The 12291-nt window shown below is 40.3% G+C and overlaps 1 protein-coding gene across 3 annotated transcripts; it reads right to left on the bottom strand.

Annotated features, from left to right (window-relative positions):
- Positions 1-76: 76 nt before the first annotated feature.
- lrrc3ca (leucine rich repeat containing 3Ca) lies at positions 77-5105 on the bottom strand. 3 transcript variants are annotated; one of them, XM_068305248.1, is made up of 3 exons: positions 4666-5105; positions 1564-1610; positions 77-1473 (listed from the first exon to the last, which is right to left on the bottom strand). In XM_068305248.1, the coding sequence occupies exons 2-3, from the start codon at positions 1584-1586 to the stop codon at positions 741-743; spliced, it is 756 nt and encodes a 251-aa protein (XP_068161349.1). In that variant the 5' UTR covers positions 1587-1610; positions 4666-5105; the 3' UTR covers positions 77-740. The 3 variants fall into 3 exon arrangements, with proteins under 3 accessions (XP_068161349.1, XP_068161347.1, XP_068161348.1); XM_068305246.1 differs by having other exon boundaries at positions 77-1610; XM_068305247.1 differs by lacking the exon at positions 4666-5105 and adding an exon at positions 2828-2996 and having other exon boundaries at positions 77-1610.
- Between the last annotated feature and the right edge of the window lie 7186 nt (positions 5106-12291).

The following is a 12291-nucleotide window of genomic DNA, read 5'->3' as shown; positions in this document are numbered from 1 at the left end:
CCTGTCAAACGCTCTGAACATAAAAAGGCAGCTCGGAGGTTTGCAGGTCTCCTCAGTGTGGATTGGTGCAGTGGCTTTTATTAAAAACAAAGCAGAACGAGAAGAAGAGTACACACAGTATCTCTGGCAAAACACATCTTACATCCAGAAAAAGACCCTGGTATCTCTTCATGACATTTTGAGATATTCTGTTAATGAACACAGACAAACAGAGATGAAAACATAACCTCCTTGGCAGCAAAGGTTCAGTAAGACAAATTCCAAGAACATTTTAAATGGAAAACATAATTTTACAGGTAATATAACAATGAAAGCCACAAGAGTTTTCATATGGAACAGTTGTACAAGGAGTTCCCCGTACTGTTTGTTGCCTGTTATATCATATCTCCATCCAAAGACACTTCCTGAATTGTTTGTATGCGAAGGTAGTGCATCAAGGTGCACGCACCAGTGAGTAAATCCCATTTGTATTCCATATTTGGAAATTGCAAAAAATGCTGCAGATTTTTCTTTCCTTGCGCACAGATGGACCATCAGCTCAGCCAAGAAAAACTAGCGGGTCACTAAAAGATGAATTATTCACCGGTACTTGGTCGCACCGGCCTGGTTTCCCTCTGCAGACCAATGTGTTCTTTCCCTCCTCGGGTGTACAGCCAGGAAAAAAACCCCCATCTGAGCCTGATGGAGTTCCATCCTATTTAGTTTGGGTTACCACTGCCCCATGTGTGGTTCCATCAGACCTATACTACCGTACTAATTGTGGAAGACTCCTCCGACTTGCCCTGTCCCCTTGGCAAAGACTTGAGATACTCCAAGTGTCGACGGGCGTCCTCCTGATTGGCCCTGACATAGTAAACCAGGTAGGAGATGACCATGGTGAACCAGCCAAACATGACGACCAGCATGGCCACATCTGTAGTCCTCTTCATCACCACGCACAGGTCAATGTGTGGTGCCAACAAGAAGGCAAGTCCTTGAACTCCTGTTTCTTCAGGATCGGAGGTCTGGCACACGATGCCCGTCAGCGACGCTGGCTCCAGGTCCACCCGGGTCAGGGCCATCTGCAGGTTGCAGTCACAATGCCATGGGTTGTTTGTTAGGTTGGTCCGAGCCCGCAGGCCTTCAAAGGACTCAGGGTTAAACCTTACCAACTTGTTTGAAGAAAGGTCTAAGAACTGCAGTGAGAAGCCCAGGCCTCTGAATGCACCTGGCTCTAACTGGTTTAAGGCATTATGAGATAGATCCAGTTCAACCAGATTGGGCAAACCTGTGAAAGCATTTGAAGGGATCTTGGTCAAGAGGTTGAAATCCAAGTAGACACGTCGTGTGTCGTTAGGGATGTCCGGGGGGATCTCAGTGAGCTTCAGGTTGCTACAGCGAACCGTCTTTTCGCCACTCTCATTCTCAGAGCAGTAGCAGCTCTTAGAGCAGCTGGTAGCGGCGTGGTGGAAGCAGAAGGTCATCAGCACCAGGCTGTGAAGCAGCAAACACATGACCACTGAGTGGCGCAGCAGCCAGTCTGCAGGTAGAGACATCATGGGATGCAGACATGCTCCACGTTACCTGGGCGCTGGAGCAGAAATCATCAACCTCCCTGATACCTGCTGCACCTATGACATGAAAACAACAGGAAGTTAAACGGAGGAGATATTTAGTTAAGAAATATGTTTCGTGTCACAGAATGATAACAGAGTGATGATGCAGATTTACCTGCCTAAATGGATGACATTTTTTTTATATCTGAGTAAAACGTAGAAAATCATGTTTTTGTCGATAAAACACAGACGATCGTGTGATTCCAAATTCAGGTTTCTAAACTCAATGAATTAGGTGGTATTACTTAATTTGACATAAAGCAATGACATCATGCTGACATAGCCATTGTCTATCACGACCTGTGTGCAACAACACAACAGCTGATGGTGCTGTGAAAACCGTCTGTCATGGAAAACATGGACGATCGCTTCTTTTAAGTCCACTGTACTGTTTAAAAAAGAAATGTGGGGAAATATCATAATCTAATTGCAGTGAGAGGGAAGTGGAAAAGCTGTGCACAGACACACACACACACACACACACACACACACACACACACACACACACACACACACACACACTCCAGTGTCTTGCTGGCCATGAACAGTTACTCTTCTGTTGTATTTCCAGAAGCGATCAAACATTCCCAGCACAATAAACTAGCACCCAAAATACTTTGGTGTCACTGTGCCTCTTTCATAATTGACATCCCTGCCGTGCAGTCAGGCTATTTCAGTACACACACACTGACATTAACATAGTGATGAGAAATCGTAAGGAACAAAGTGTTCTGTTAACACCAACTCCATTGGAGTTGTAGATTCTTCTTCTAAATTTCCAGTTTTGACAGGTTCATCATGAAGTCAGGATGAAACCATTTTTAGTAAATGTGTTAAGTTTCCCTGATTAGTGCCCGTCATATCACTAGTCCATAAGTTCCTTTAGCCTGAGCAGCAAATAAAACAATGGTAAAAGCTTGACTGCATGTCTTTTACATTCTATTTTGTATGTTAGCCTTTGAAAATAGCAAGCGTACCCATCTTAACACACTTCATTAATAGCTGATCACCTCCTATCCTATTACTAATCCTCTTAAGGAAAAACTCCTTAAGTCAGTTAGCATCAGTGGTGGTCACCCAATCCTTCTGTTGAGGTAAATGTTAATGTTATAAACAGCACCAAGGCCAACAAAACAGACAATGAGATGACCTGCCTTCTTTGAGACAGAAAGAGTTCAACCAGACTTCTTTATTCAATCCAAATGGTTGGAAACTGAGCAAGATCCACTTACCAAGATTAAAAAATGAAATCGATCTCAAAGTACTTCTACGTATCACATGACGCAGGGGGGTAGAGGATGGAGCGTGGCAGCAGCAGTGGTGTATATGCGTGTGTGTGAAGGGAGACAGATGATTTTTTTCTGCGAAGCACGGCTCATAATGCTCATTGTGTTCTGCTGCTTTAAGAGATGCCTGCCTGAAAACTCCAATAATGAGCCATTAGGGTAGATGGAGGCTGATGCACTGGAACAAAGCACAGATGAAGCTTTTAGGAACCTGCATTCTACCTTCCCCTGACATGAGAAGTTTATCCAGAAATCATCATTGAGAATAAAAGTTTTCCTTGCATTTTTATCAGCAGGGTGTATGAGAGAGTAAGTACAATTGAGCGCTCAGAAAAGAAAGGCCTGCCTCAACTAAAATGGGTGACATTATGCTATTCTAAAGGCTATACTTTCCACATCAAATAGTATGCCAACCTGGTATTTTGCCAGGAGATAATGGGGAGAGCAGAAGTCAAAGGCTGGTGGAAGAGAAACCATGTGGGCAAGAAAGGAAACAGAACATACCGGCTCATGTTGTGAGAGAAAGAAGGGATGAAGCAAGTATAGCACAACACCGTGGGCAGCGGTTGACAACAATGAAATATCAAGGAAGGAGGTGCACAGGGATGGCCAAGGAAGACAGCTAGCAGGGAAAGGATACCAGTAAATGGGAGAGGAAAGACAGAGGTGTAGAAAGAGGGTGTTGGATGAGGCGCAAGATTTTTATGATTGTTTCCATAAGAATATGCTGCAATCCTGCAGAAAATAAAAGCAATCAATCAATAGGCCTCTTAATCTGCATCAGTGGTCTACAACTCATTTCCTACTCAGCAGTAAATAAGTCTCCACGTTTTAATTTACACCAAATGCATTGCTCTGAAAAGGTCAGCCTCTCACTTCATAAATTTACTGCTGTCAGTGGGGAACTAATGACTCTCTGGCACCAATTATTTCAGGAGCACTCATTTCCAAGCAGCAGTGGAACTCAAACCCAAAAAATAAGAGGCATTAAATTTAATCCAGATTTGTTATGACGATGCATTTTTCTGACATAGGTTAGGAGGGCTTGCAAGACAAAAAAAAAAAAAAGGGAGAAACGGTAATATCAAAGCATCCTTGACATCTTTAAATTGAAACACAGACTTTTAATGCATCTGTAATCCCATTTCAATGCTTTCAACTCTGCTCACATCAGATTTCTAACTCACAGCTAATCATGAATAAGCGAAGCTGTTTGTTCTTTAATGCAAGAACCTGCCTGGCAGATATCCACCACACCTGAAATGCCATTTATTCCCCTACATAATTATATTGTTGTAATAAAGAGGAAAATTAAGTATAAGCCCACTCTTAGAAAAGGGTATCCAACTTTCTATTTTATGTCATTTAGATAGACATAAAATATAGAGTGTTTATAATTAAAATTCAAATTAACTGATCAGTTTTGATATATACTGGACACAAACTTTATTACTTACCAAAGCGGATAAACTGTATTTTAGTTTACATATATGGCGGCACAAATGAGGAAATTTAAAATGAGCAGGTCTAACAATGTAAGCATCAGCTTAAAATCAATTTTTAACAAACATGCATGCGGTGGAATATGAACTGCAGATAGGAGATTAAATCGTCGCGTCCTTATTGTGTTAAGTTTGTCATTCATCCCGTTTTAGTAAGCGCATCCTTGTGTTTGTTGAAGCACCAATCCCATTAGTAAACCTGCGTTAAAACTGGTTAAGAATTGCTGTGCTATGAATAAGAAATTGTGAAACATGAGAAAGAAAAACAGATTTGCAACATACTTAGTCTTTACCGCTTTCCCCCTCTTTTTCATGACGCGTTGCTTCGTAAGTGTCCAGCAGTAGGATCCAGCAGATCACGGCGCTCCCAGAACGCGGTTCCGTCCGTGTTTTTTCCCCCGTTTCCATCTGCTCCTCTTGCAGCTCGATCAACTTGTGCCGAGAGGCTTTGCTAGCCGCTGGAATTGCCCTTACAGTTCAGGGTCCTCTCATAGCAGCCGCTTAGTTTCCACGCAACCAGAAAACTAGACCACATTGCCGATGCCAGCACGACTTGACGAAGACGCACCGCGATCGTGGCGTCTCCCTGACTTTAACGCATTAAAAGGACGCGAATTAATAACGTGCGTATTATGCAAAGTTGAAATTGGCGGATGCGTAGCGCGCTACACATTTACGCACAAGCGAAAAGGCGCAGTGGTTGGAAATATTCGGTCAGAAACTGCAGAAGCTGAGCGCCCTTATGCGCAAAAAAAAAAGAAAAAAAGAAAAGAAAAAGAATGGCGTGGTTGATTCACTCGTACGCATCTGTTGATTGCTGTGAGTGGATCTGATGTGTGCGCATCAGGTGCCAGTGAAGAGCTGCGCGCCTCCCTCGGACGCGCACACCCACTCTCTCACGGAGAAGGGATCTCACACTGATCAGGGTTGGCAGCCTACACTTACTATTTTTCATCTGAGGACTTCTGTTTCCAACATGAAGCCTTGCTGCCGTTGGGCGGTGGATCTCTGGCCGTCACCAGGCCCCTTTCCTGCCCGCTGCCAGCAGATAAGGAAGTCTAATCAAATCAAAGTCGAAACCTGATGCACATCTGTTTTCTAACCACCAAGGAGCCCGTCAGGAGCTATAATAGAAGTTGAATATCAGCATGGTGGGATACTCCACCCTGACTTCCACCCTGGTGCTCAGGAGTGAAAGACAATGAATAGTTTATGTTTCTTTCTTACTTTTGGAAAATGTAAGATGTAAGAACTTTGTGGAAGCCTGTACTAACAACTAGACCAAACTGGAGACAATCCAGTGCTCCAGACCATCAGGTGTGTCCAGTTTGACCCCAGTTTGCTTCTATGGCAAGCATGCTGTTGTCATTTGGCTGCAACTGTGTCATACAGCACTACTGCTTAAACCGATATGGGTGGCGTGGTGTTGCAGGAGTCAGCACCGTTACCTAGCAGCAAGAATGCTCTGGGTTTGAATACTGAGGCATTTTTGTTCATGTTTTCCCCCGTGTCTCTGAGAACGAATGGATATAATGATGGATGGGCAGTGTTTTAGTTTAACTAGCAGTTTGCAGTGTGAAGCCAAGAAACAAAAAAAAAAACATTCTTAGGTTTCGTCTTAAAACCATAACACCATGATGCATTTGTGCATGTCAGAAATCCATATTGTTAAACGTTGCTCTATAGTCACTCCTCTTATAGCTCCAAGGTTACGAGAGTCTTGACAATTAGAAGCCGATCAGATAAGATGGGAGAACATTTGACAGTGAAAAAAGCAGAAAATAAGATTACGTTCTCAGAGCCGAGAGCGCCCTTGCATTCATTCGTTCCCAGCATTATCAGATTACTTCAAATGCTCCACTGAGGTTGTAAACTAGATGGGTGCCGTATGCATTATCAACCAGACATTAGCACTGATAGAGTACGCTCTCAAGTGGATCAAAGTGGCTCTTTCTCTCCCTTGTCTCTCCAGTGTATCCAGTATCTCAAAGCAGGCTCAGACAACCTGTGTTACCTAGCGGCCTCACGAGTGAAGCCATGAGGTTGAGTTGGATTTTGACTGAAAATATATTCTGTCTAAAATATAATTTCTACAATGTCATCTAACAGGAAGAGAGAGTTTTAGTGTTTTCTGTATAATCTGTGTTGCTGTTTAATCAGCGACTCATTTCTCTCCATTTCCTTCCATTCCATCATCCTACTCATTGACATGAACACTTATGCATGTCTTAAAACACACACACACACACACACACACTTATTCCTCATTTCCGAGCAAGATCAAAGTCCTGCCTTATCTTTGTGAAAACCCTGCATGCTTTATATATATACAGTATATGTATATTTTTTTATATATATTTTTTTTCTTACAAGTCTTGAAGCTTGTAATCATGAAATAGTGAGAAAGGTCTATTCAAAGGATTTCTGCTGCTACAGTCAGCTCTAGGTACCTTACGTTTTTCTCTTTGAAGATGTAACTAACATTGAAGAAACAATGGAATGGAGGTGTGAAAATGTTCCAAGTAGTCATTAAAAGTGATCTTTTGTTGTCACTGTTGTTTTAGTCGTTGTTGTTGTTGTTGTTTTTGTTGTTGTTGTTGTCAGTACTGTTTTAGTTGTTGTTATTCTTGTTGTTGAATCCTCCACTGACTTTGATCTGAAGACTGCATTTTCCCAGCAATCCTCAAGCTGTTGTACATCAACTTCATCTGTATATGAAATATCCTCTCTATGCTTCTTATTATTATTATTGTTGTTGTTGTTGTTGTTATTATTGTTGTTGTTGTTTGATGGAGGTGCTGGAAGACAGATTAAGATATAAGTAAAATTAGCAAAAATTATTCAATCGGAAGCATCAAAAAGTGAACCAAACTTCATGGTAATCCTTTAAATTATTGAATATTTCTCATTCTAGACCAACCAACAGGTACAGGAACAGACCAGCACTGTGGCTACAGTAGCTATGACTCTGCTTCACTGATCACAAGCAGAAGAGGATGGAAACTACGTTGTCAAGGCTGACTGGCCTGAGGGGCTATAAGAGCTTCTAACTGATGCAAGGAAGAAAACAAGTAATGTACATATCGACCCTCATCTCAGTCGATACTACTGAGGTCATGGTTTACTGTATTTCATTCTGGCAGCAGATTAAATTGGTTTGTCTAATCCAGTTCTTTTGTTGAAACATATTAGCGTGGCCTTGCTGAACAACCTGTTCTAAAGAGGTGAACAGACGGTATCTCTCAGATTGTCCACACAAGGTACTCAGTTTGCTGCAGTTGTGTAGCTTCCATGAATTTCACCCTTCCTTACTTGTCTGAATAGAAAACAAAGGAGCCACGGATTGTGATGTTTGGCATTTCAAATGCTAAGCTGATAGAGTTGCCTGCCAGCACAGGATAGAGGTTGCTAAAGCCTTTTTTCCACTGCCCTTTTTAGAGTAATTAATAATTCTTAGTCCTTCATTGTGTTTCAAACCTTTTCACACTGACAGCCAGGGAGGGCTGTTCACCTTAAAGGTCATGTTCTGGACCTCCAAGGACACCGCTGGAAATGTAGACGTCAAAGCAGGATTCAAAAATAGAAACCTTTTGTGAGAGTAAGAAATTTTCTGCCAGCATTTTAAAGGTAAAAATATTTTCAACTCACTGTTTACAGAAGGTTACCGGTGGTTTTAACTCAAATTTTTTAATGTGATCGTCAGAACAAAGTAAGAATAGCTTGAGATCATTATTCTATTCTAGATCCACAGCGCTCCACAGGCTCAACTTTCCACGAGTTATCTAACACCTGAACTTTTCTCAGAGACAAACCTTTATAGACATTTTTGGTTAAAGGTTCAAAATTTTCAAATCAGCAATCCAGTCAGCACTTTTTTTGGCCTTATCTTGAAAAAAGTCCACCCCTTTCTCTGGATCCACAGTTCAGTTTCATGGGATCTGATTTTGTCCAAGCTCCATCCTCCAACCAAGTTTCACAGGAGTGAAACTTGCAGTAGTTTTTATGTTCACCACCTGAAGAAGAAGAAATGTGGGTAACTGCCCCCACCTCTGATGAACTGGAGCCTATAGAGATAACTCTCCCCTCCATAACGACAGCTAGACAATATTTAGCATAAAGAAAGAAAACAGGTAAGACCACTGGCCTGTGTCCATAGGTAACACTCTCAACCTGTCAGCACCTTGTGAATGTCATACACGTATGCCATACATACTTTTTTTTTTTTCAACCCAAGCAAAAAAATGAAATGCAAAAAAAATTACATTGTATGTTTAGTGGTGAGTTTGCTTGTAGAGCCTGGGCAGGAGGCAGTGCTGCATGTAACCACCACAAAAATCTAAAATTATAGTCTTTATACAGTATATCATAAGCACCAATCAGTTGCCCCGGTCACTCCAATATATGCAAAGCAGCACTGTATGATGCCTGACGTCAAGCTGCACAACAGCAACTCCACACAGCAGTCAACGGATCTATAGCACATCAAGTTACTTTCCTCCCTACTTCCCCAACAGTCTAGCTGTATCAGACCTCAGAGAACACGGGGTCATCAATAAGTAAACAGGAAGGCAGGTGGTACAGAGAGCAGGGATGTCCATCCACTTTGCTACAACAATTTCAGATGGGTGGCTATTTTAGGATGCTAAATTCTTAGTATTCCACTCTATAAGATGCCCACCGGAACTAAATAAGAAATCAGTGGGAATTACTGAGTGACGTTAAGGAATATAAACAAACTAACATCACAAAAATGTCTAAGGGTACATTTAAAAGAATATATGCAAATACTTCTGAATTGCAATAAGATATGCATTTAAAGAAAGTTTTACAACTATGTTCCTGTTTGTCCCATTTTAAAATTAAATGGAATAAATGAAGACTTCTTGATTTCGTGCAGGAGTTCCTAAAGATGCTTATCTTAGTTTCTTTAATCTTAACTCATCTAATACTGTTTTATCACGTTTTACCTTCCTTTATTTTAGCATATCTAATCTAATCTAATCTAATCTAATCTAATCTAATCTAATCTAATCTAATCTAATCTAATCTAATCTAATCTAATCTAATCTAATCTAATCTAATCCCTATCTCATGTTTTAAGATGATTTTTTTTCTGTTCCTGAACAGTGGAACCAAAAATTCCATTTTGAATTGATCATTTCCCACCTCCTGTGTTACATGATCAAAAGCACTTGGAGTATTCTTCGATAATTTTGATAAAACAAATGGATTGTTCTTTCGAGATGAAGTAGAAATCAGCTGTTCACACATTGATTCATGTGTGGAAGTGTGGCTGCTTTTGTATACATGCAGTCCACTGCATCTGCTCAGCTCAGCTCTTCAGTCCTGTTATTATTATGCCAAGGTCAGCTGAATGTAGACAAGATAAGATAACTGATGGTACTGCATTTCCACTGCCTGGTAGAAATGAGAAAATTCAAGTTTTGTTTGATTCTTAAAAAAAATATGATGCTATATATGAAGAAACTGCTCTGCTTATCAGCAAACATGTGTTCATAATAAGAATATAAACTGAGGGTTGCAGAGATGACAGATGATAAATGAAGTATAATTGAATTTAAACATTTCTTGAACTGATGATTGTCTGATTGACTTTAGGGTTATTTATTTGGACCTCATTGCTTCCTCATCCATGTAAAAATATATTTCCTGTCTTTTCGCATATGGAGGATAATCGGCTGCGAGTTGTTGCAGGATTTTATAGCAATCATTTGAAGCTTCAGTGAACACAGTGCTGCAGCTAGATCGGTAAAGACAGACACATAAACTGGTGCTAAATCGATTCTATTGATTAAAGTTGAATATGTCTGAGTGAACTTATTGACAAGCTGGAGAATGGACAATCAATTTTTTATATTCAGTCAAACCCCAAACTCAGCATTTAATTGTACCATGTAACCAATCACACACAGAGTGAGTTAAATATACAAACCTGTCAACACACTCATCAAAATTGTCGTAGAGTTCAGTCCACACCCAAGAACTGAATATAACCGATGCAAACAGATCTCAAGCGCCTTCTCTCTCCAACCCTGAGATTGATAAAATACACATATACTGTATTTAAGGTGGGTTGTGAAATAGGTTAGTAGATGTTAGTTAAGAACTAAATGCTTAAGATTTAGTTGAGACTCAAAATGTTTTATTTTTTAAAATATTTGTATAGTAATCTGATATAATGTTTCATTGGAGAAATTGAAGACAAAGTGCACCTTGCAAACATAGTTTCTATTCCAAATTAATGAGGGCAATCATGATAATGTAAGTAATACAGTTTTCCTCAAAATGACCTGTTCATAAATAATACCTGTTGTTTGTAATGTTTGCTGACATCTCATTCCCTCTGTGTCCTTACCGAGAAACACTATAATGATCCAACCCCACACAACAGCTACATTGACATTAAACTATGAGACCTATGACAGAATATAAAGGAAAGTCAGAGATGATCCTGATAACGTAATGAGAGGGTGACTCTGAAAAAAAGGATGAAGTCTCACTTTAAAACTTTCAACAATCAAGCAAATCATTCACTGAAGAACATGGATTACAACACAGTCTCCACAACTGGCTGAGACATGTCATCAGTTTCCATGACATCTGGTGAGCAGAGTCTTGATGCTAATGGTTCATTCATTCATTCGTTCATTTCTTCGTTCGTTCATTCGTTCATTCATTCGTTCATTCATTCATTTTCGTCTGCTTTGTCCGGCGTAGCGCATCGCAGGAGTCTATATCCCAGCTGGCTTGGGTGTGAGGCAGGGGAAACTCCGGGCGACGCCAGTGCACTGCGGGCTAATGGTTCATCTGTCATAATTGATACAGTAACCCCAGTGAATATAGTCAGTCACATTTAAAAAATGGTATTTTGACTTTGTCTGCATCTTAGATTTATGCTTTGATAAACTGTTGGAGGGGAAGGCTGACCTTTTCCTTCACAGACAGGGACAAAATTCACTCCCAAATGATAGAAGGTTGTTTTTCTTGGAGATGACTGAGGATGAAAGCCTTCATTCACCTGAAATAATACTGATTGTATGTTGTGTAACATTTAGGGTGGTGAATGTGCATTTATAGAATTTTTTGTATCAATGATAATAACCTAAACGTGTGTAATTGGCCCTATGTAGAATCAGATATGTTTGTATATAAGAAAAGGATGTTACATTTGATTTATCTCCAAAAACCATGAACTTCTTCCGAGATCAACTTTTGGAGAGCTTGGCTGTAGTTCAGGGAGATTAGTTTATGCTTTATCAGAAAAAGAAATTATTCACTGTGGAATGAAAATGAGAAGCGAAGCATCAGCAAAGAAATTAGAGAGGCTACTTACTAATGAAACTGATGCAGAAAAGCTCTCAACAGCAACAAGAATTGAAATGAATGAATGAATTACGAATGATGAAAGATTATTGGTGGAAATAAGAGATACAGACCATGTGTGCCTTGATCTACGATACCATGCATCTTGTTACAAAAGGTCCACTCACAAGTCTATTCGTGTATCAAGTGATTCTCAATCACTTCATCAGCACAACTCTCAGCTGGAGCTTAAATCATTTGTTCATCCTCATTCAGCATCACGTGAATGCAGTAATTCTCCATAAAGATGGCAGCGAAAACATTACGTTGACGTAATGGCTCTGAATCTCATGACAGCTATTGTCAGCATTCTATGCAGGTTGAGCAATCATGTGTAAACACAATTACAAACGATTTGTTGTCAAATCTCAAGACATTACAGGAAGAGTGGGGTTTAAGGACAGTGCATCACATCACAATATGTGCCATATTCTGGTTGGGCAACAATTTTAAGAAGGGATTATGAAATGTTGCACTTGTGCAATACCCAACCAGCAACTACGGTCACACTGTCGAACGTCCTCT

This window comes from Antennarius striatus, chromosome 21 (genome assembly GCF_040054535.1).
Source record: "Antennarius striatus isolate MH-2024 chromosome 21, ASM4005453v1, whole genome shotgun sequence".
Classification (NCBI taxonomy): domain Eukaryota; kingdom Metazoa; phylum Chordata; class Actinopteri; order Lophiiformes; family Antennariidae; genus Antennarius; species Antennarius striatus.
The sequence above is the reverse complement of the archived record's forward strand: the minus strand, read 5'-3'. Positions and strand labels throughout refer to the sequence as shown.

What these genes read in the sequence shown, in the direction of transcription:
- lrrc3ca (XM_068305246.1), bottom strand. Translation starts at nt 1,538, where the DNA reads ATGATGTCTCTACCTGCAGACTGGCTGCTGCGCCACTCAGTGGTCATG.